Source organism: Oncorhynchus kisutch, linkage group LG3, assembly GCF_002021735.2.
Source record: "Oncorhynchus kisutch isolate 150728-3 linkage group LG3, Okis_V2, whole genome shotgun sequence".
Classification (NCBI taxonomy): domain Eukaryota; kingdom Metazoa; phylum Chordata; class Actinopteri; order Salmoniformes; family Salmonidae; genus Oncorhynchus; species Oncorhynchus kisutch.
The window spans coordinates 12459887-12484775 of NC_034176.2; the positions used below are offsets into that span (position 1 = coordinate 12459887).

At 44.2% G+C, this 24889-nt stretch overlaps 1 protein-coding gene across 1 annotated transcript in view; it reads right to left on the bottom strand.

Moving 5' to 3' along the window:
* The window catches only part of LOC109872102 (adhesion G-protein coupled receptor V1), a 280286-nt gene that overhangs the window by 101025 nt on the left and 154372 nt on the right, over window positions 1-24889 (bottom strand). Inside the window, exon 84 of the mRNA XM_031817533.1 lies at window positions 919-1035. Within this exon, the coding sequence (XP_031673393.1) occupies window positions 919-1035 (117 nt within the window). The remainder of the gene's footprint in view (window positions 1-918; window positions 1036-24889) is intronic.

The window sequence follows — 24889 nt, forward strand, 5'->3', positions numbered from 1 at the left end:
GCACACTCCACTGGTTTCCAGTCAAAGCTAGTTCGTACTGTACATATATCTCCTCTCTTCCTTTTTCTAAGTATTGCATTGAAAATATAATGTCTAACACATTCAGGTAACCTTAAAATTACCTAATTATCAAGCTCAAAGTTTTTATTTTAAAAGTAACTAAATTACTTTTACTCTCAGTACTTTTCAAATGAGCTACTTTTTACTTGAGTAGTTTTTCAAATGTAATTGTAGTAACAATACTTCTACTTGAGTAGAATATTTCAGTAATCTTTCCACCTCTGGTTTTGCCTTTCAGATCACAATGAAGAAAATTAAACGTATACAGGTGGGATCTGATTCTAGATCAGTGCTCCGACTCTAATATGCATAATACATACAGGCCCTGGTGTCAGCAGTAGGCCTTACCTGGAGGAGCCCTGGTGTCAACAGTAGGCCTTACCTCGAGGAGCCCTGGTGTCAACAGTAGGCCTTACCTCGAGGAGCCCTGGTGTCAACAGTAGGCCTTACCTGGAGGAGCCCTGGTGTCAACAGCAGGCCTTACCTGGAGGAGCCCTGGTGTCAGCAGCAGGCCTTACCTGGAGGAGCCCTGGTTTCAACAGCAGGCCTTACCTGGAGGAGAACTGGTGTCAGCAGCAGGCCTTACCTGGAGGAGCCCTGGTTTCAACAGCAGGCCTTACCTGGAGGAGAACTGGTGTCAGCAGTAGGCCTTACCTGGAGGAGCCCTGGTGTCAGCAGCAGGCCTTACCTGGAGGAGCCCTGGTGTCAACAGCAGGCCTTACCTGGAGGAGAACTGGTGTCAGCAGTAGGCCTTACCTGGAGGAGCCCTGGTGTCAGCAGCAGGCCTTACCTAGAGGAGCCCTGGTGTCAGCAGTAGGCCTTACCTGGAGGAGCCCTGGTGTCAACAGTAGGCCTTACCTGGAGTAGCATCCAGCAGAACTGGCTCAGGAGGAAGTAGTGGGAGAAGAGGCCCAGAACGGCACAGCTGTCCTCTGAGTAGACACGGCCACGAAACGCAGACACCAGGAAACAGATCTACAACACACAGAGAGAGAGCGAGAGAGAGAGAGAGAGAGAGAGAGCGAGAGAGAGAGAGAGCGAGAGAGAGAGACATCTGAGAGGCCACAGAAACACACTAATGCACAAACACACAGCAACACAACATTTGCCTGCAGACTATGCACTTTACTATACACCTCTCCCATCTCTCACACAAACATATACAACTCTTGCACGTCAAAGACCTTACACAAGCAGAAACACACTTGTCCATTGACACTTTCCCCCTGCAGACTAGTAATTGGATGATTGATGGCTGTGTTATCATGCATGTATTTTGGAACAGCTGACAATATAAGATACACCTTAGTGACATCCTGCAGACCTGTTACATCACAATGCGCAAACCAAAATAAACAACAAGTGACAAATGCTTCCTCGGTACCCATCCAGGAATCTGTGTGTGTGTCCTACAGTAAATCCTTCAGCTCTCTGATGGCAGAGCTTAATTAACCCTTGGGACAGAGCCTTGTGCCACTACCAACCCATAGCAATATTTCTGCTTATGTAACACTGTCTGACATCCAGCCCCGTGCCAGTGCAAAACACCAGGGATGGAGGGAGAGAGGGAGGGTGAGAAGGGAAAGCGAAGGAGGACACCGAGTGTCCTAACTCTGCTGGAGAGAAAGGAGACAAGCAAGAGAGAGAGAGATAGAGATTGAAAGAGAGAGAGAGAAATAATGAGAGCGAGACAGGAAGGCAGAGAGAGAGAGATAAAAAGAGAGAGTGAGAAAGAGAGAGAGAGAGCGAGAGAGAGCGAGAGAGAGATACAGGCAGGTAGAGATAGAGAAAGATGATTGAAAGTGAGAGAGGGAGGAAGAGAAAGAGAGAGTGATTGAAAGTGAGACAGGCAGAGAAGAGGGAAAAGGACAGTGGCTGCAAAACCTGCCAGACAGCCAGGAGAGCTTCAGAACGTCCAGATGGCAGGTCAAGTACACTGCAGAATTATGCCTCTTCATCTCTCTTACAACTCTCTAGGTGCATCATCATCATCAGACTGCAGCTAATTCATCAAAGTACCATGCTGGTGTAAACACACAGTATTGTATATCGTCTACACTATATACTATACTATACATAGCATACTAATAAACTATAAACTCCACCCCCTTTCACACACACAGATAACAACACGCAGGTGTGAATTGCATAACGTTTGTGTGAGCTTCTTGACAGGACATAATAAGTCTGCGTATTGACTCATGTCTTGTTGTTGGGGTGAATAACATGTTTGTACAGCCGGCTTGTATTTATCAGGTTGACAGTAACGTCAGTGTTACAAGAATATATTTCACCCTAGTATGTATAGTATTTACGTGTGAAGAGTTTCATAACTACTGCTTTCGTAACTCTCAAATTGTCAGAGGACCATCCGCATACGGTCATTCTCAGGGAGCTAGTTATATTTCCATGATAGAGCAACATTAGTGTGAAAACCCCAGGATGACAGGAGGGGACACTAGCCCAGAGCCACAGCCTATCCTTGATGACCCAGTAAACATCACAAATACCAACTGCTCTCCATATAAGCACCTAAGCCGCGCGAGAGAGCAAACAAGCTCTCCCTTCCAATCAAACAAGTTGAGTATTAGGATGCGCTGCCTATTGCGCTATAGCTGTGCTCAATTTACTTCACAACGCGGTTGCTCAGAGCAACCTAGGGCAACAAATAGAGCATGAAGCTGTGTCATTTTACTTCAGTGTTGAGATTGCACCTCCACTAGGGTGGTGTGTCAGTTGTTTGGTCCTTTCTGTCCTGTTGTTCTTTTCAAGTTGCTCTTAAGAAGGGCTCAAGATGGGAACATAGTTTGAAGCCCCACCCTGCCACCGTCATTACAGAGCGACTTTTCCAAAGCAAACAGATAGTTAGCGACTCCACACACCACATATCTCGGATTCTGTTGTTGAATTAGGCAAAAAGTCAGGCTTTGTTTAAATTAACAAATGGGGTAATTCTGTTTCCAGTTTGTTTTGCAGCTCTGTATGGTGAGAGAAAAGGAGGGACGATACAGGAAGGACCTGGGATGGAGCCTTTGAAAAAGGTGGTTGCTTAGAATTGTGATTCCGGGCAGCAGTTATTGGGCCCGAATAAAACCTTGGGCAGGGTTTCGGAGTAATACATTACATGTAAGGGATTACAAAAAAACGGTAACTGTAATCCGTTATGTTACCAGCTAAAATATTGTAATCAGATTAGAGATACCTTTTAAAAACTAGATGATTACTTCAAGGATTACTTTTAAATTCAGACTATCTGTTTTCTCAATGACATTCAAATCAGCATTGAAAAAAGGCGCAAGTTTAAGTTTGTTCCACCTGAGCGAGTCTGACCACAAGTCAGAGACCACTATGATGTCAGAGACCTACTATGATGACACACCAAATGTGTTTGATGGATTGCTGGAAAAGAGCAGGAGGCTACAGTCCAAGTTATGTCTTCCAATGGTGCGACTGCTGTCGGCATCCAAATATTATCCAACTTGAATAAATGCTTGGAGGTAAGGATGACAGCAGTGGTGTAGTCTACGGCGATACGGATATGACTTATTATTGATATCTACATAGCACATTGATGTGAATCACACTGCTGCTCTCTCATTTAGCTATTTGCACCTTACGGATTGTGGTTGTTGTGGATGGCTGTTCACAAATCTAAATTTGTGTTTGAACCCAATAATGGTTGAATTCAAGAAGTTTAAGCTGCCTATCAATCATTGTTTAAAAACCAGTAGACAGCCAGTGAAAAATGTGCTCTTGCAACAGCTGCACAGTGTGGATCCCAGTCTATGGAACAACAGCTGCACAGTGTGGATCCCAGTCTATGGAACAACAGCTGCACAGTGTGGATCCCAGCCTATGGAACAACAGCTGCACAGTGTGGATCCCAGCCTATGGAACAACAGCTGCACAGTGTGGATCCCAGCCTATGGAACAACAGCTACACAGTGTGGATCCCAGTCTATGGAACAACAGCTGCACAGTGTGGATCCCAGCCTATGGAACAACAGCTACACAGTGTGGATCCCAGCCTATGGAACAACAGCTGCACAGTGTGGATCCCAGCCTATGGAACAACAGCTGCACAGTGAGGATCCCAGCCTATGGAACAACAGCTACACAGTGTGGATCCCAGTCTATGGAACAACAGCTGCACAGTGTGGATCCCAGCCTATGGAACAACAGCTACACAGTGTGGATCCCAGCCTATGGAACAACAGCTGCACAGTGTGGATCCCAGCCTATGGAACAACAGCTACACAGTGTGGATCCCAGCCTATGGAACAACAGCTGCACAGTGTGGATCCCAGTCTATGGAACAACAGCTGCACAGTGAGGATCCCAGCCTATGGAACAACAGCTGCACAGTGTGGATCCCAGCCTATGGAACAACAGCTACACAGTGTGGATCCCAGTCTATAGAATAACAGCTGCACAGTGTGGATCCCAGCCTATGGAACAACAGCTACACAGTGTGGATCCCAGCCTATGGAACAACAGCTGCACAGTGTGGATCCCAGCCTATGGAACAACAGCTACACAGTGTGGATCCCAGCCTATGGAACAACAGCTACACAGTGTGGATCCCAGTCTATAGAATAACAGCTGCACAGTGTGGATCCCAGTCTATGGAACAACAGCTACACAGTGTGGATCCCAGTCTATGGAACAACAGCTGCACAGTGTGGATCCCAGCCTATGGAACAACAGCTACACAGTGTGGATCCCAGTCTATGGAACAACAGCTGCACAGTGTGGATCCCAGCCTATGGAACAACAGCTACACAGTGTGGATCCCAGCCTATGGAACAACAGCTGCACAGTGTGGATCCCAGCCTATGGAACAACAGCTACACAGTGTGGATCCCAGCCTATGGAACAACAGCTGCACAGTGTGGATCCCAGTCTATGGAACAACAGCTGCACAGTGAGGATCCCAGCCTATGGAACAACAGCTGCACAGTGTGGATCCCAGCCTATGGAACAACAGCTGCACAGTGTGGATCCCAGCCTATGGAACAACAGCTGCACAGTGTGGATCCCAGCCTATGGAACAACAGCTACACAGTGTGGATCCCAGCCTATGGAACAACAGCTACACAGTGTGGATCCCAGCCTATGGAACAACAGCTACACAGTGTGGATCCCAGTCTATAGAATAACAGCTGCACAGTGTGGATCCCAGTCTATGGAATAACAGATACACAGTGGGGATCCCAGCCTATGGAACAACAGCTGCACAGTGTGGATCCCAGCCTATGGAACAACAGCTACACAGTGTGGATCCCAGCCTATGGAACAACAGCTACACAGTGTGGATCCCAGTCTATAGAATAACAGCTGCACAGTGTGGATCCCAGTCTATGGAACAACAGCTACACAGTGTGGATCCCAGTCTATGGAACAACAGCTGCACAGTGTGGATCCCAGTCTATAGAATAACAGCTGCACAGTGTGGATCCCAGCCTATGGAACAACAGCTACACAGTGTGGATCCCAGTCTATGGAACAACAGATACACAGTGGGGATCCCAGCCTATGGAACAACAGCTACACAGTGTGGATCCCAGCCTATGGAACAACAGATACACAGTGGGGATCCCAGCCTATGGAACAACAGATACAAAGTGGGGATCCCAGTCTATGGAACAACAGCTACACAGTGTGGATCCCAGTCTATAGAATAACAGCTGCACAGTGTGGATCCCAGTCTATGGAATAACAGATACACAGTGTGGATCCCAGCCTATGGAATAACAGCTACACAGTGTGGATCCCAGTCTATGGAACAACAGCTACACAGTGTGGATCCCAGCCTATGGAACAACAGCTACACAGTGTGGATCCCAGCCTATGGAACAACAGATACACAGTGTGGATCCCAGCCTATGGAACAACAGCTACACAGTGTGGATCCCAGTCTATGGAACAACAGCTGCACAGTGTGGATCCCAGCCTATGGAACAACAGATACACAGTGTGGATCCCAGTCTATGGAACAACAGCTGCACAGTGTGGATCCCAGCCTATGGAACAACAGATACACAGTGTGGATCCCAGTCTATGGAACAACAGCTGCACAGTGTGGATCCCAGTCTATGGAACAACAGATACACAGTGTGGATCCCAGTCTATGGAACAACAGATACACAGTGTGGATCCCAGCCTATGGAACAACAGCTGCACAGTGTGGATCCCAGCCTATGGAACAACAGCTGCACAGTGTGGATCCCAGCCTATGGAACAACAGATACACAGTGTGGATCCCAGCCTATGGAACAACAGCTGCACAGTGTGGATCCCAGTCTATGGAACAACAGCTGCACAGTGTGGATCCCAGCCTATGGAACAACAGATACACAGTGTGGATCCCAGTCTATGGAATAACAGCTACACAGTGTGGATCCCAGTCTATGGAACAACAGCTACATAGTGGGGATCCCAGTCTATGGAACAACAGATACACAGTGAGGATCCCAGTCTATGGAACAACAGCTACACAGTGGGGATCCCAGTCTATGGAACAACAGCTACACAGTGGGGATCCCAGTCTATAGAATAAAAGTGGGGCTTTTATTGCTCAATCTAATTCATGCTGATAAAAAAATACATCCAGAGACCTAATGAACACAAGCTTAAACTCGCACACTTCTGATAGACTTAAAGGGGCAATCTGTAGTTTCCACATTCATTTTTGGACTTTTAAATTATAATTATATCCATTGATTCTTGAAGAATATAACTTAGAAATCCCTCATGAGCTCATGAGCCAATTCTGGGTCCAAGAGGCTTCGAAACATCTAATCAATTGGCTACCCAGACAATTTGCGTTGTCCCCCCCTTTTAAGCCGCTGCTGCTCTCTGTTATTATCTATTCATAGTCACTTTAATAATTCTACCTACATGTACATATTACCTCATTTACCTCAACTAACCGGTGCCTTGCAATTCGCACATTGACTCTGTACCAGTACCCCCTGTATATAGCCTCCACATTGACTCTGTACCAGTACCCCCTGTATATAGCCTCCACATTGACTCTGTACCAGTACCCCCTGTATATAGCCTCCACATTGACTCTGTACCAGTACCCCCTGTATATAGCCTCCACATTGACTCTGTACCAGTACCCCCTGTATATAGCCTCCACATTGACTCTGTACCAGTACCCCCTGTATATAACCTCCACATTGACTCTGTACCGGTACCCCCTGTATATAGCCTCCACATTGACTCTGTACCGGTACCCCCTGTATATAGCCTCCACATTGACTCTGTACCAGTACCCCCTGTATATAACCTCCACATTGACTCTGTACCGGTACCCCCTGTATATAGTCTCCACATTGACTCTGTACCAGTACCCCCTGTATATAGCCTCCACATTGACTCTGTACCAGTACCCCCTGTATATAGTCTCCACATTGACTCTGTACCAGTACCCCCTGTATATAGCCTCCACATTGACTCTGTACCAGTACCACCTGTATATAACCTCCACATTGACTCTGTACCGGTACCCCCTGTATATAGCCTCCACATTGACTCTGTACCGGTTCCCCCTGTATAAAGTCTCGCTATTGTTATTTTACTGCTGCTAAATTAATTTTTTGGTTGATTTGATTTGAATATCATACAGACAGCATAAGATAGATGGGGCTACACATACAGAGAGAGAGGGATGTTGTTTTCTCGCTTGGATGCTTTCTCCTTTGAGATACAATCAGCCTCTTACAAATTTAAGGAAAATTATGAAACACAGAGAGGAAAGAATACATGAATACACGCCACTGACACCAACACAGACTCAGGGGTAGAAGTAACATAGTAAATGTAAATCAGGGACACTCCAATTAGTATGATATGTTACATTTCCTATGGTATGTATTCATTTGTGTATGCCATCACACATTTCCTATGATATGTTACAAATTATAATATGCATGATATGTTATGAATTCCAATTTGTTGTGGCTAACATTAGCTAGGGGCCAACACTAAAGTAAGCTAGGTGGTTAACGTTAGCTAGGCTAGGAGATAGGGTTTAGGTTAGGGTTTAGGTTTAGGTTAGGAACTAGGCTAAAAACTTCATTGGGATAGGGGGCAGCATTTTCACTTTTGGATGAAAAGCATGCCCAGAGTAAACTGCCTGCTACTCAGTCCCAGATGCTAATATATGCATATTGTTATTGGTATTGGATAGAAAACACTCTGAAGTTTCTAAAACTGTTTGAATGATGTCTGTGAGTATAACAACTCATATGGCAGGCAAAAACCTGAGAAAAAATCCAACCAGGAAGTGGGAAATCTGAGGTTGCTCGTTTTTTCAAATTGAAGATACAGTGGGATATTGGTCATCTTGCACTTCCTAAGGCTTCCACTAGATGTCAACAGTCTTTAGAAACTTGTTTGATGCTTCTACTGTGAAGTGGGGCTGAATTTATTTTTTATTTTAAAAATTTCACCTTTATTTAACCAGGTAGGCTAGTTGAGAACACCTTTATTTAACCAGGTAGGCTAGTTGAGAACAAGTTCTCATTTGCAACTGCGACCTGGCCAAGATAAAGCATAGCAGTGTGAACAGACAACACAGAGTTACACATGGAGTAAATAATTAACAAGTCAATAACACAGTAGAAAAAAAGAGAGTCTATATACATTGTGTGCAAAAGGCATGAGGAGGTAGGCGAATAATTACAATTTTGCAGATTAACACTGGAGTGATAAATTATCAGATGGTCATGTACAGGTAGAGATATTGGTGTGCAAAAGAGCAGAAAAGTAAATAAATATAAACAGTATGGGGATGAGGTAGGTACAATTGGGTGGGCTATTTACCGATAGACTATGTACAGCTGCAGCGATCGGTTAGCTGAGAGGGAATGAGTCAGAGGTCTGGCACTTTTTTGACTTTTCGTCTGACCTTTCCGCTGGACACATGCGCGTTTGGATTTGTTTACCAAACGCCATAACAAAAGGAGATGGACATAAATGATGAACTTTATTGAACAAATCAAACATTTATTGTGGAATTGGGATTCCTGGGAGTGCATTCTGATGAAGATCATCAAAGGTAAGTGAATATCTTTTATACTGATAACAAGTTCAAATAGGTGCCATTAATACAGGTAACGAGTGGAGAACAGAGGAGCCTCTTAAAGAAGAAGTTACAGGTCTGTGAGAGCCAGAAATCTTGCTTGTTTGTAGGTGACCAAATACTTATTTTCCACCATAATTTGCAAATACATTTATAAAAAATCCTACAATGTGATTTTCTGGATTTTTTTTCTCATTCTGTCTGTCATAGTTGAAGTGTACCTATGATGAAAATTACAGGCCTCTCTCATCTTTTTAAGTAGGAGAACTTGCACAATTGGTGGCTGACTAAATACGTTTTTTGCCCCACTGTACATGTATTGTGTAACATGAAGTCCTATGAGTGTCATCTGATGAAGATCATCAAATGTTAGTGATTAATTGTATCTATATTTCTGCTTTTTGTTACTCCTCTCTTTGGCTGGAAAAATGGCTGCGTTTTTCTGTGACTTGGTGGTGACCTAACATTCCGCTAGCGGATCCCCATTCCCAGACAGGTTAAAGGGTTAGAGGAAGGGTTAGCTAACATGCTAAGTAGTTGCAAATTAGTAAGTAGCTAAAATTCTAAAGCTGTCTGTGATGAGATTCGAACACGCAACTAAATGGGTTACTAGATGTTTGCGTTATATTCATATTATACGCTCACCCATCCACTCCGACCAACCACCCTACTTTAGCTTTTGACATCTGTCTTATGTAACCATACCAAACGTAACATATCATACTAATTTGAGTGTCCTGGACCTACGTTTACTACGTTACCTCTAATGTATTAGACCAGGCTGCACACACACAAACTTGATTTTCTCTTCTTCGCGTGCCTTGTCAGAGTGTAGCCTATAATGCATGGCAGGGAGTGGGTCAGCTCCAGTCAATAAGCCCACCCCCAGACAGAGCCTGTCCATTGATTAAAGCGACAGTACAACCCCACCCACCATTCCCCTCCCACCCCTCTTCTGTTTCAGACAGTCTCTCTATCTCATGACCTTTCTGTCTGAGACCTTGACCACCACACTCCCAAACCAGCACCCCCTTCCACTGCTCCAAACTCCTTTAACCCTAATTGAGAGAACAGGTATACCAAATTGTTTTCATCATCTGTTTTGTAAGATCATACAGAGGGGTATGATAGCTACCTCGTTGGCTTGGATAGTTTCCTACGTAGTTACCTCGTTGGCTTGGATGGTTTCTGTTTATGTGTATAGCCTTTAGCGTGCTGGTGGTGGTAGCTAGCACAGACGTGTGGAACTGTAAGTAGAGGCTAGAGGGGCTGCAGCTGCTGTGGCTACATAGCTAAACGGCCGAGTCATGATAGCTAAATCACCACATCTCTCTCTATCTGCTCTGTTGGCTAATGGTGACCCTGTGATGACATAACAGAGACCCGATAGGGGTGCTACTCTAGCCAGAGGGCCTTGAAAAGAGGGTGTGTGTAATTATGTGTGTACTGAGCCATTTACTTTATGTTTGTATTCTTATCTTTTATTTTTTCAGTCAAACAGCCAGGGATGTATTGTTCTCTGCTGGGTGAGACTCAGGGTTCAGAAAGCCTAAATCTTATACAGAACCTTCAGAAAGTATTCACACCCCTGGACTTTGTCCACATTTTGTTGTGTTACAGCCTGAATTTAAAATGGATTAAATTGAGATTTTGTGTCACTTATCAATACACCATACCCCATAATGTCAGATGCATTTTATTTGTAGAACATTTTCACAATTAAAAGCTGAAATGTCTTGAGTCTATAAGGATTCAACCCCTTTGTTATGGCAAGCCTAAATAAGTTCAGGAGTAAAATGTGCTAAAAAAATCACATAATAAGTTGCATGAACTCATTCTGTATTCAATAATAGTATTTAACATGATTTTTTAAATGACTACCTCATCTCTGTACCCGACACAATTATCTGTAAGGTCCCTCAATCGAGTAGTGAATTTCAAGTACAGATTCAACCACAAAGACCAGGGAATTTTTCAATGCATAAAAGGGAATTAAAAAAAAGGGAATAAAAAAAAGGAGATGCTGAATGTCTGGGGCGGCAGCGTAGCCTAGTGGTTAGAGTGTTGGACTAGTAACCAAAAGATTGCAAGATCAAATCCCCGAGCTGACAAGGTACAAATCTGTCATTCTGCTCCTGAACAAGGCTGTTAACCCACTGTTCCTAGGCCATCATTGAAAATAAGAGTTTGTTCTTAACTGACTTGCCTAAATCCATTTTAATACCACTTTGTAACAACAAAATGTGGAAAAGGTCAAAGGGTGTGGATACTTTTTGAAGGCGCTGTATATCAAGTGAAATCATTTTCTGTCAGCGATCTACACTAAATACTCTGTAAATAGGGGAGGAAAGACAGACTTCTTTCGGGGGAGATCGACAGACAGACTTCAGTCGGGGGAGATCGACAGACAGACCTCAGTCGGGGGAGATCGACAGACAGACCTCAGTCGGGGGAGATCGACAGACAGACCTCAGTCGGGGGAGATCGACAGACAGACCTCAGTCGGGGGAGATCGACAGACAGACCTCAGTCGGGGGAGATCGACAGACAGACCTCAGTCGGGGGAGATCGACAGACAGACCTCAGTCGGGGGAGATCGACAGACAGACCTCAGTCGGGGGAGATCGACAGACAGACCTCAGTCGGGGGAGATCGACAGACAGACCTCAGTCGGGGGAGATCGACAGACAGACCTCAGTCGGGGGAGATCGACAGACAGACCTCAGTCGGTGGAGATCGACAGACAGACCTCAGTCGGGGGAGATCGACAGACAGACCTCAGTCGGTGGAGATCGACAGACAGACCTCAGTCGGGGGAGATCGACAGACAGACCTCAGTCGGGGGAGATCGACAGACAGAACTCAGTCGGGGGAGATCGACAGACCTCAGTCGAGGGATGAGGGAACAGACAGACAAAGGCCAAAGCCGTTTAACATCCTCCAGGTGTTTACATTTGTTAGATGTATGGATGAATGTGTTTAAGATTCCTCCCAATGTGCTCGCCAATCTCATATATATATTTGTAAAGGCCCAGTGAGGTTATCCTCGCAAGGGAGGGTGCCAGAGTTTTGAAAACAGGGGTGCCAATCATTTTGACCCATAAGTTTTTGAGAGAAAAAATATTACTTGTTAAACAAAATCTCTTTCTCTGAGCTGTTGCATTACTATAAAATAAATAATTTTGTGAGCATACAATATAGTTGTATACATTTTTACTTACTTTTATCAAGGGTGCCAATAACTTTGGTTGTGACTGTATATACGCAGTATACTCTGGTAAAACATAAACCACTAAGGCACGCCTGAACAAACAACTAAAAGCCTGCCTCTAATTTCTGATCCCAGGGTACCAGGGTCTCTCTCTCTCTCACACAGATGCAACCCAGTTCCAGGCACCTCTGCGCCCAGGGAATAGATACATGCCTGGCATTGCGGCAGAGTGGAAGAGCAGAGGTGGGACTAAGGGAATAAAGCTTCCTCTGTGGAAGACTGCATGTGTGTTTGTCATGAAGCACCAAGGCCAAGGCAGAGGACCTGGGGGAATGCCATTGGTCACACAGTTCAGCAGATGGGCCAATCAGCGGGGCTCCCCTTTGTTCTCTGGTGTTAACAACCTGGCATCCAACCATGTGCTTTGTTTTTATGTTTCTGGTCTGAAGGGATTAGACGTGATGTCAGATTGTGCTGTCTCAGTGCCAGGTTGTTATTGTTTTTATGTCTCTGGTCTGAAGGGATTAGACGTGATGTCAGATTGTGCTGTCTCAGTGCCAGGTTGTTATTGTTTTTATGTCTCTGGTCTGAAGGGATTAGACGTGATGTCAGATTGTGCTGTCTCAGTGCCAGGTTGTTATTGTTTTTATGTCTCTGGTCTGAAGGGATTAGAAGTGATGTCAGATTGTGCTGTCTCAGTGCCAGGTTGTTATTGTTTTTATGTTTCTGGTCTGAAGGGATTAGACATGATGTCAGATTGTGCTGTCTCAGTGCCAGGTTGTTATTGTTTTTATGTCTCTGGTCTGAAGGGATTAGACATGATGTCAGATTGTGCTGTCTCAGTGCCAGGTTGTTATTGTTTTTATGTCTCTGGTCTGAAGGGATTAGACGTGATGTCAGATTGTGCTGTCTCAGTGCCAGGCTGTTATTGTTTTTATGTCTCTGGTCTGAAGGGATTAGACGTGATGTCAGATTGTGCTGTCTCAGTGCCAGGTTGTTATTGTTCTTATGTCTCTGGTCTGAAGGGATTAGACGTGATGTCAGATTGTGCTGTCTCAGTGCCAGCTGGAGGTTGTTTTTCTGTCTTTGGGATAAATATTGGGGCGGCAGGTAGCCTAGTGGTTAGAGCATTGGGCCAGTAGCCGAAAGGTTGCTGGAACAAATCCCTGAGCTGACAAGGTAAAAATCTGTTGTTCTGCCCCTGAACAAGGCAGTTAACCCACTGTTCCCCGGTAGGCCGTCATTGTAAATAAGAATTTGTTCTTAACTGACTTGCCTAGTTAAATTATATATATATTTTTTAAGAATAAAGTGATCTCAAGATGAAATCCAATGTATCTGAGGTATGCAAACGAGGTTTGAACAAGAGTTAGGATTTGAGGTCTCAATAAAGCCTACAACAAATTGACATCCAATTGGCTTTTTATCTATTTAAACCATTGATGGTAACACAAAGCTGTTGCATGCAATTAGGATTAAACTGCGAACTACAAAACAAAGTTATTGCTAATGATTCAACAATCACTGAAAACAACAGCAGCTTTTGTGATAAAAACATAACCTCACAGAAGAACACAAGGAAAAAGATGTCAAACAATGAGTGCGAGGAATTTAGTATCATGGCTTCTTGGTGCTGATCCTGGAGGCATCCTCCTTCCTTGTGTTGTGCTAATCTAACCCAATCGATAGCACTGTGTGCTGATGCTAGCTAGCTAGCGTGCCACTGGGCTAATAATAGGATCTGACAGAAGCATTACATCAGTGGGAGTGGAGACCTGTCCGCCAGACGGTCCATAGCACCAGTCGGCAGTCCTTTCCACTCCTTCTCTCCCTCCGCCCCCTTCTCCCTCTCTCCCTTCCTCCTCTATCAGCTACCGGTCTGAACTAGCTCTTTCCAGCCCAGGCAACATCTTGGGTGTTTCCTCAGCTGCTTTTGTTCAGACACAGACTGCAGTGCAGAGCACCAGCTTAAGCCCACGCCGACCCCCACCCCCATCCCCAGTGGGCCCTAGCTTCCTCCATCCCATCCCTCATCCCCCATCCCAAGCAGCCTGCTACTGGTCTTCTCCAGCAGCCCCACCCCATCAGGTCACATAGGTATGGCTAGCTCACTCGTTGGTGCGTTTGTGGGGCAGTGTGGGACAATGTGGTCTCAGGGAAATGTATATTACTCTGTACATAAATCCGTCCCACTCCATTTTGTATGACATGTTACATTATGAATAAAATAGCAGTCGTACAATATTATACAAATTAGAGGACATATAGTATCATACGTCTTACCTGGTCGAATAATAACACACGAATGGGATGATGTAATTTATCATACATCTTGGAGGACGTATAGTATTGCGAGTCATTATCTGAGACCAGGTTACTTGTTGCACTGTTACAACAAAAAAAGAGAATTACTTGCACCTGCCTACCCAGGTAGGATGGTGACAGAGTGAAAAACAACCTACCGCAGCACGGTACGTGCTCAGAGTTTTAACAGCAACAACAGCAGAGGAAATGGGAACATCTAACTGCTACGTACATACAGTGTATTCAGAAAGTATTCAGACTCCTTGACTTTTTCCACATTTTGTTACATTACAGCTTTATTCTCAAATTCATCAAATTGTCCCCCCCCCCTCATCAATCTACACACAATACTCCATAATAACAAAACAAAAAAAGCTTTTTTAAATATTTGCAAATGTATTAAAAAAAACTGAAAAATCACATTTACATAAGAATTCAAACCCTTTTCTCAGGACTTTGTTTAATTGCATCAAGAAGTCCCTCCTCTGTAACTTGGGTTTCACATGGGTATTTCTGTACAGCTGTTAACTGTACAAATGTGCCTAATGTTCAAGTTCACAACTGTGCACTCTTTCACTATAATAGCTACTGTAAATTGGACAGTGCAGTTAGATTAACAATAAATTAAGCTTTCTGCCCATATCAGATATGTCTATGGGGGGTGGGGCGGGGGAGGGGGGTGGGATCCTGTAGATGTTAACTTATTCTGTGCCTCTATGGTACAGTTTGTATTGCTATATATCTGTGCAGTTAGTCTTTATATTCCCTTTGTTAACATGAACACTTTTGACCTAAATTGTTTTTGTTTAAGAGATGAGCACTGGCTTGGTTTTTGCGCTGACATGCATTGTCAAATCAAATCAAATGTTATTGGTTACATACACATAGTTAGCAGATGTTCATTTGAGTGAAGTGAAATGCTTGAGCTTCTAGATCCGACAGTACAGTAATATCTAACAAGTAATATAACAAATTCACAACAACTACCTAATACACACAAATGTAAAGGGATGAATAAGAATATCTACATAGAAATATATGGATGAGAGATGGTCGTGTGGAATAGGCAAGATGCAGTAGATGGTATAGAATACAGTATATATATGGATGAGAGATGGCCATGCGGCTTAGGCAAGATGCAGTAGATGGTGTAGAATGCAGTATATACAGTGGGGCAAAAAAGTATTTAGTCAGCCACCAATTATGTAAGTTCTCCCACTTAAAAAGATGAGAGAGGCCTGTAATTTTCATCATAGGTACACTTCAACTATACTTATTTATTTATTTATACTTATAAATACTTATTTTCCACCATAATTTCCAAATAAATTCATAAAAAATCCTACAATGTGATTTTCTGTATTTTTTTCTTCTCATTTTGTCTTTCATAGTTGAAGTGTACCTATGATGAAAATTACAGGCTTCTCTCATCTTTTTAAGTGGGAGAACTTTCACAATTGGTGGCTGACGAAATACTTTTTTGCCCCACTGTATATGGATGAGCGATGGCCGTGCGGCTTAGGCAAGATGCAGTAGATGGTATAGAATACAGTATATATATGTAAATAAGGCATTTCTGTTATTCATTTTTAATACATTTGCAACAATTTCTAGAATGAAGGATAATGAAGGATAATAAAATAAAATAAAGACAGATAATGGATAATTAAGGATAATGAAAGATATTGAAATATAATAAAGGACAATAGAAAATGTAGGATAACGAAGAATAATGGATAACACATGATAATGGACAATGAAAGATAATGGATCATACATAATTGAGTATAATGAAGAATAATGGATAATGATGGTGGTTGCAGCACTGTTCCAACGGAGAATGCAATGCCTGTTTCTAATCCACTAGGATACAGGGAAAAATGTGATCGTCTTATAACAAAAAGACCCCCTCAAAACACCAATGACAATACATGTGACGACCGTTCTTAGACAGAGAGCCCTGCGTGCCGTAGGAGATGACAATTTGCTGTTGCTGTTTGACACCTTGTACAAGTTGCTTCAGGTCAATGCGTATCAGTAAAGTTCACTCATGTTTTCGGTCAACACTCTCCGCGAGCCTGGCTGAATCCACAAGGACTGGGCTGTTTTCAAATAAACAACCAGTCCTGTTTCGCACCCAAACAACCACCACGCTCCTCCGCCCCCTTGGGACATCATCACCCGCACCACAGAGACCATCGCGAGTAGTCGGGGGTGAGAGGGGAACGTGGGAAGAGACAGAAACAATGTTGAATGCATCACGAGCCTGCACAAAGCTACGACTAGAGGAGCGATGAGGGTGTTCATATAAAATATCACGGCTTCCTATACGTGAGATGATGATAGTGGTTCCTAAAACAGCAAGGCCAGCAGGGACCATGGTCACACGTTTGAAAACATGGCTATCACTCCATCAGGTCCACAGAGCCATACCCATGTCCTCAGGCGTTTGTCTGGTAACGAGATCGCCATAGTGACAGCAAAGAAGGAGAATCAACAGATTCCATGCACATAAAAGCTGTTGAACTGCCAACTGAACTGCTACGATATGTGATGGGAAGTCTGTTTTATTTAATTTATTTAACCTTTATTTAACCAGGTAGGCTAGTTGAGAACACCTTTATTTAACCAGGTAGGCTAGTTGAGAACACCTTTATTTAACCAGGTAGGCTAGTTGAGAACAAGTTCTCATTTGCAACTGCAACCTGGCCAAGATAAAGCACAATAAAGGCACAACTTTAAAAGTTTGTTGGGTTGGTTGCGTCATCACCAGAGCCACACGCCTCTCTGTAATCAGGGGGATCACCTAACTGTGCAACTGTAATCAAAGGACCCCGGCACCACTTGACATCCATTTGAGAGATTTGGAGGGGGACTGGGGATTACATCACTGGATCATTGCATCCCTTCCTGATATCATGATCCTGTCCAATAGGAGTGGGTGCTTGATGACTGTATAATGGTCCGTTGACCGAAGAGGGATCCCCCAGTATTGTACTGTACCAAGACTACTGCATTCATCAATGAGTGGATCAATACATGAGGCAGGTCAGGTTAGGCACTGAACATTCAGTCCTGCTGTCCACACAGCCAATTCTGATGTGATTAATCAGCTGTTGCAGCCACTATATCTGGCTGTTTCAAATGAATGTCTTTAGGAAATGAATTCTTATCTAACATCACATAGGCAGCTTTTGCACACTGACATTGGAAGGCTGTACTTGTCTTTAGGGATGCCTGGGTGCAGTGCTTTGTTGAAGAATATTCAGACTGCTTGAGTATACAGTAGGACAGGACTGTTTCCAGCATAAAGCCTCCAGAACAACCAGCAAATGAGTTCTAGGAGACAGAGCTTAGGGCTTCAACTGTTTCTCCTTGGAGCAGAGCCTTGAAATGTATTAGTGTGCTCTAACAGATTGGCATTAGATTGCAGTGGCGGTCTTTGGAACTATTCATTGGCATGTCATTCATTTGTTCTGCTTTCTGTGAGCTCTGACCATGGATGGAGAGTGGCCCCAACAGGACAGAGTGGGTAACGACTGACAGCAAGAGCAGCTGGACTAGCTATCGCTCTTCCTTGAGTGGCACAGTCAGAGAGTGTATGTGTTTGTGGGTGTGTGTGTGCGTGCGAGCGAGTGTGTGCGTGCCTGCGCGCATGTGTGTGTGAGAGAGTGAGAGACTGTGCTCGTTGGTGTGTTGTCATGGTAACCCTCGCCTTTGACTCCACAGATGAAGCCTGGTTCTGTCCCAACACTTCCCTGACGTAGTGTTAACCTAAACAAAGCTCTATGACTGGGCAGACTGAGTGTGATTGGCTGTTACGGTATACTGGGAACAAAAGGTTTAAATATAAACAAGGCTCAGTCTAATTAGGGACATTTCCACTCAGCAGCACATCCAGGCTCTTCCAGGAAATTGATCCTTTCTCCTTTTCTATTTCGGGCCGGCACACCAATCATTGTGCTTCCAGCCCTGCACAGTGTTGTTCTTCAACCTAACATTTGTCTTATTTCAACATTGTTACAGTTTAGAAAGCAAACGCTACAATGTGCAACATTGTGGGAAATGGAGCAAGGCCTTTTCAACAAAGAAGTCAAGCCACTGGTTACACAAAGTTGTATATGACATGACTGTAGGTCATAGTTAAGATATCATCAATACTGGTATACTGAGGTATCAACAAATAGTAAATCATCAATACTGGTATACTGAGGTATCAACAAATAGTAAATCATCAATACTGGTATACTGAGGTATCAACAAATAGTAAATCATCAATACTGGTATACTGAGGTATCAACAAATAGTAAATCATCAATACTGGTATACTGAGGTATCAACAAATAGTAAATCATCAATACTGGTATACTGAGGTATCAACAAATAGTAAATCATCAATACTGGTATACTGAGGTATCAACAAATAGTAAATCATCAATACTGGTATACTGAGGTATCAACAAATAGTAAATCATCAATACTGGTATACTGAGGTATCAACAAATAGTAAATCATCAATACTGGTATACTGAGGTATCAACAAATAGTAAATCATCAATACTGGTATACTGAGGTATCAACAAATAGTAAATCATCAATACTGGTATACTGAGGTATCAACAAATAGTAAATCATCAATACTGGTATACTGAGGTATCAACAAATAGTAAATCATCAATACTGGTATACTGAGGTATCAACAAATAGTAAATCATCAATACTGGTATACTGAGGTATCAACAAATAGTAAATCATCAATACTGGTATACTGAGGTATCAACAAATAGTAAATCATCTTAGTAACAGGCTGTGCCAGGAAGGGCGCTATATGCAAAAGCAACACAACACCACTGACCCCGTTATTCTGAGTAAACAAACAAATCAACCATATCAAGCCAGTGAGTTGACCGTGTGTTTTCCCTGTATCACCTTCCAAAGTTCAGTCTGAAACAGATTTAGAGCCGCTAACGCAGCAGAGTGGAGTGGGCTCTCTGTCAGACAGTCCAGGTGCCCTCGCTTGTTTATCGGGCAGCGTGGTGACAGCCTGGGCTGCTGAGATACAGATCGGCTCAACTCCGCTGGCCCATAGCTCTCTTTCAACTCATTGCGTGTTAAATGGAAATACGAAGACAAACTTAAACTACTAGGGTAATGAATGATGACTCATTTATCGTGTACACAAAAAAGTACACAGCCAAAATAAATACACTTTAAACGACACAACAGTAAGGTAAAAAAAAACTAAATGTTCTATGTAATGATGGTAATCCAGCCTTTCTCAGAACTCCCACGGAAACAAGAATGAGACATCTCAAATGGATTATCTTGCCCACAAACTTAAATAAACACCTGGAACAGTTTGTTTAAAACTAAAAGCCTAAAACCACGACTGTTTACACAACTGCAGCAACATAATATTTTTGAACATTGTGAACTGCTTTATAAAACACAAACTGACTAACTAGTAAAAAAATTGCAACACAAGTAGAAGGGTCTATAGATGTGCCACAATAGTAGGATTGTAGGCTACCATTAATCTGGAGGAGAAATAAACACACTCCTGTTTAGGCGAGGTGCTGGCTAGCGGAGTAGAACACCTGAAAAAGAAAAGGAGAGCTCCACACAGGGTATAACGATGAAGACAGCTGGTCTGTCGAAACGTTGGTTATTAGGTTATTAAATGACTGCATCTGAGCTCCTAGAGTGTTTGGCTCTCCTTTTCACTACCATTCATCTGATGCCAGATGAGACTTCTGGGAAAAGCTGAGCAAAGCCATAAGCTGTCAAGGCCACTGATACAGCTCAAACATCAAAGTAATGCTTCATAGGGTTGAAAACAATTACTGTAACACAACACTTATACATCTGTCATGGCAATCTGGCCGATGTAATCAGATGTAGTACAGAACTCTTGGCCTCCAAACTGTCTCTCCACTTTGGAAACATTTAACAACGGGATTCAAACTTCGAACGCCGTAATAATGTAGTTATAACGTGGTTTGTGCTGTGGTGAAGACAGCCACAGTCAGTACTGCTGAGCCATGGTGGTCCAGTCAGTCCACGTGGCCGCAGGGCCGTGCTAGTCAGATGTGGGAGAAATGCCACACCAGCTTTGTCTGGAAAGAGGGGTAAAGTTCAATGCCGCTGGAGCTTCTGTGTTTTTGGGGTCACCCTCATTGAACAAGCCCCCCTTATTGGTAAAACAAGAGAATGACCTTGTCTGCTGTACAACAGGGGCAATAGTCTAACCCACGTGGAGAGGTGGAAACACACTGGAATGGCAAAACATACCCTGCCCTGCTTGTTCATCTCAAACACAAGCAGCTTAGAGACATAACACACAGCAGTATCCACAAAGCATCTCAGACTGCTGATCTAAGATCTGTCCATATAAATGTTATTCATTATGATCTAAAAGGAAAAACTGATCCTAGATCCTACTCTGATTCGCTTTGTGGATACAGACCCTGGTCTGACCCATATAAACAACTCCTACAGTTGAAGTGGGAAGTTTACATACACTTAGGTTGGAGTCATTAAAACTAGTTTTTCAACCACTCCACACATTTCTTGTTAACAAACTATAGTTTTGGCAAGTCGGTTAGGACATCTACTTTGTGCATGACACAAGTACTATTTCCAACAATTGTTTATAGACAGACTATTTCACATAGAATTCACTGTATCACAATTCCAGTGGGTCAGAAGTTTACATCCACTACATTGACTGTGCCTTTAAACAGCTTGGAATTTTCCATAAAATGATGTCTTGGCTTTAGAAGCTTCTGATAGGCTAATTTACATAATTTGAGTCAATTGGAGGTGGACCTGTAGATGTATTTCAAGGCCTACCTTCAAACTCAGTGCCTCTTTGCTTGACATCCTGGGAAAATCAAAAGAAATCAGCCCCCAAAAATTGTAGACCTCCACAAGTATGTTTCATCCTTGGGAGCAATTTCCAAATGCCTGAAGGTACCACGTTCATCTGTACAAACAATAGTACGCAAGTAGAAACACCATGGGACTATGCAGCCGTCATACCGCTCTGGAAGGAGATGCACGCAGCCGCCGGAATATTTACTCGGATGAAATATCAGGAATTGTGAAAATCTGAGTTTAACTGTATTTGGCTAAGGTGTATGTAAACTTCCAACCTCAACTGTATCTATCTAGGATATAGCATATCCCCATTCAACACACACACACACACACACACACACACACACACACACACACACACACACACACACACACACACACACACACACACACATACACACACACACACACACACACACACACACACACACACACACACACACACACACACACACACACACTAGATGACAAGGTTGATGTATATGAGTCAATGCATGGACAGCAGATAAGGGCAGCAGACACAGTGCATTAGGGAAAGTACTCAGACTATTCTAAAATGGAGTTGAAAACAAAATCTATCTACCCAAAATAACCCATTATGACAAACCGAAAACTGTGTTAAATTTTTTGGGGGGCTAATTTATTCTAAATTAAAACATACATTTCCCATGAGACTCGAAATTGAGCTCAGGCGTATCCTTTTTCCATTGATCATCCTTGAGATGTATTTATAACCTGATTGGAGTCCACCTGTGGTAAATTCAATTGATTGGACATGATTTGGAAAGGACACACCTGACTTTATACCGATCCCATAGTTGACAGTGCATGTCAGAGCAAAAGCCAAGCCATGAGGTCGAAGGTAGAGCTCCAAGATAGGATTGTGTCGAGGCACAGATCTGGGGAAGGGTACCAAAAAGATATCTGTAGCATTGAAGGTCCCCAAGAACACAGTGGCCTCCATCATACTTAAATAAAAGAAGTTTGGAACCATCAAGACTTTTTCTAGAATTGGCCGCCCGGCCAAACTGAGCAATCAGGGGAGAAGGTCCCTGGTCAGGGAGTTGACCAATAACCTGATGGTCACCCTGACAGAGCTCCAAGGTTCCTCTGTGGAGATGGGAGAACCTTCCAGAAGGACAACCAGCACTCCACTAATCATGCCTTTATATTAGAGTGGCAAAACAGAAGCTATTCCTCAGTAAAAGGCACAACAGCACGCTTGGAGTTTGCCAAAAGGCACCTAAAGGACTCAAACCACGAGAAACACGATTCTCTGGTCTGATAAAACCAATTTGGCCTGAATGCCAAGCGTCATGTCTGGAGGAAACCTGGCACCATCCCTACGGTGAAGCACGGTGGTGGCAGCATCATGCTGTGGGGATGTTTTTCAGCGGCAGGGACTGGGAGACTACACAGGATTGAGGGAAAGATGAACGGAGCAAAGTACAGAGAGATCCTTGATGAAAACCTGTTCCAGAGTACTCAGGATACAGGTGTGCCAAGCTTGTAGCTTCATACCCAAGAAGACTCAAGGCTGTCATCGCTTCCATCGCTTCCATAGTAAACGGTCTGAATACTTATGTAAATGTGATATTTCCTTTTTATATATATATACACACATTTGAAAACATTTCTAAAAACCAGTTTTTGCTGTATCATTATGGGGTATTATGTGTAGATTGATGAGGGGGAAAAATGTAATCTATTTTAAAATAAGGCTGTAGCATAACTAAATGTAAAAAAAAGTCAAGGGGTCTGAATACTTTCTGAATGCACAGTAATGGCAGCAGATGAGGGCAGCAGATGGGTAGGCAGATGAGGGCAGCAGATGGGTAGGCAGATGGGTCAGCAGATGGGGTCAGCAGATGAGGGCAGCAGATGGGTAGGCAGATGAGGGCAGCAGATGGGTAGGCAGATGAGGGCAGCAGATGGGTAGGCAGATGAGGGCAGCAGATGAGGGCAGCAGATGGGTCAGCAGATGGGGTCAGCAGATGAGGGCAGCAGATGAGGGCAGCAGATGGGTCAGCAGATGAGGGCAGCAGATGAGGGCAGCAGATGGGGTCAGCAGATGAGGGCAGCAGATGAGGGCAGCAGATGAGGGCAGCAGATGAAGGCAGCAGATGAGGGAAGCAGATGAGGGAAGCAGATGAGGGCAGCAGATGAGGGCAGCAGATGAGGGCAGCAGATGAGGGCAGCAGATGGGTCAGCAGATGGGTCAGCAGATGAGGGCAGCAGATGAGGGCAGCAGATGGGTAGGCAGATGAGGGCAGCAGATGGGTAGGCAGATGAGGGCAGCAGATGGGTAGGCAGATGAGGGCAGCAGATGGGTAGGCAGATGAGGGCAGCAGATGGGTAGGCAGATGAGGGCAGCAGATGGGTAGGCAGATGAGGGCAGCAGATGGGTAGGCAGATGAGGGCAGCAGATGAGGGCAGCAGATGAGGGCAGCAGATGAGGGCAGCAGATGAGGGCAGCAGATGAGGGCAGCAGATGAGGGCAGCAGATGGGTCAGCAGATGAGGGCAGCAGATGAGGGCAGAAGATGGGGTCAGCAGATGAGGGCAGCAGATGAGGGCAGCAGATGAGGGCAGCAGATGAAGGCAGCAGATGAGGGAAGCAGATGAGGGAAGCAGATGAGGGCAGCAGATGAGGGCAGCAGATGAGGGCAGCAGATGAGGGCAGCAGATGGTGGAAGCAGATGAGGGCAGCAGATGGTGGAAGCAGATGAGGGCAGCAGATGAAGGCAGCAGATGGGGGAAGCAGATGAGGGCAGCAGATGAGGGAAGCAGATGAGGGCAGGAGATGAGGGCAGCAGATGAGGGCAGCAGATGAGGGCAGCAGATGGTAGAAGCAGATGAGGGCAGCAGATGAAGGCAGCAGATGGGGGAAGCAGATGAGGGCAGCAGATGAGTGCAGCAGATGAGGGCAGCAGATGGGGACAGCAGATGAGGGCAGCAGATGGTGGAAGCAGATGAGGGCAGCAGATGAAGGCAGCAGATGGGGGAAGCAGATGAGGGCAGCAGATGAGGGAAGCAGATGAGGGCAGCAGATGAGGGCAGCAGATGAGGGCAGCAGATGGTAAAAGCAGATGAGGTAGGAAGGTTTGGTTAAATGTTATCAGGTTTGGGTAGGTAGGAAGGTTTGGTTCAATGTTATCAGGTTGCTGCAATCAGCTCAGGAAGGGAACTGAGTTCATCAGCAGTGGTGACACTAATGACTCACAGGATGTCACAGTGTGTCACTTCCTCTTTCTAATGTGCTCTGCACTGTGGGTAGCTGTGAGCTGAGGAGACTTTCAGGGTGGGTTCATAACTGTGGGGGCCCTGACAGCACTGCTTAGC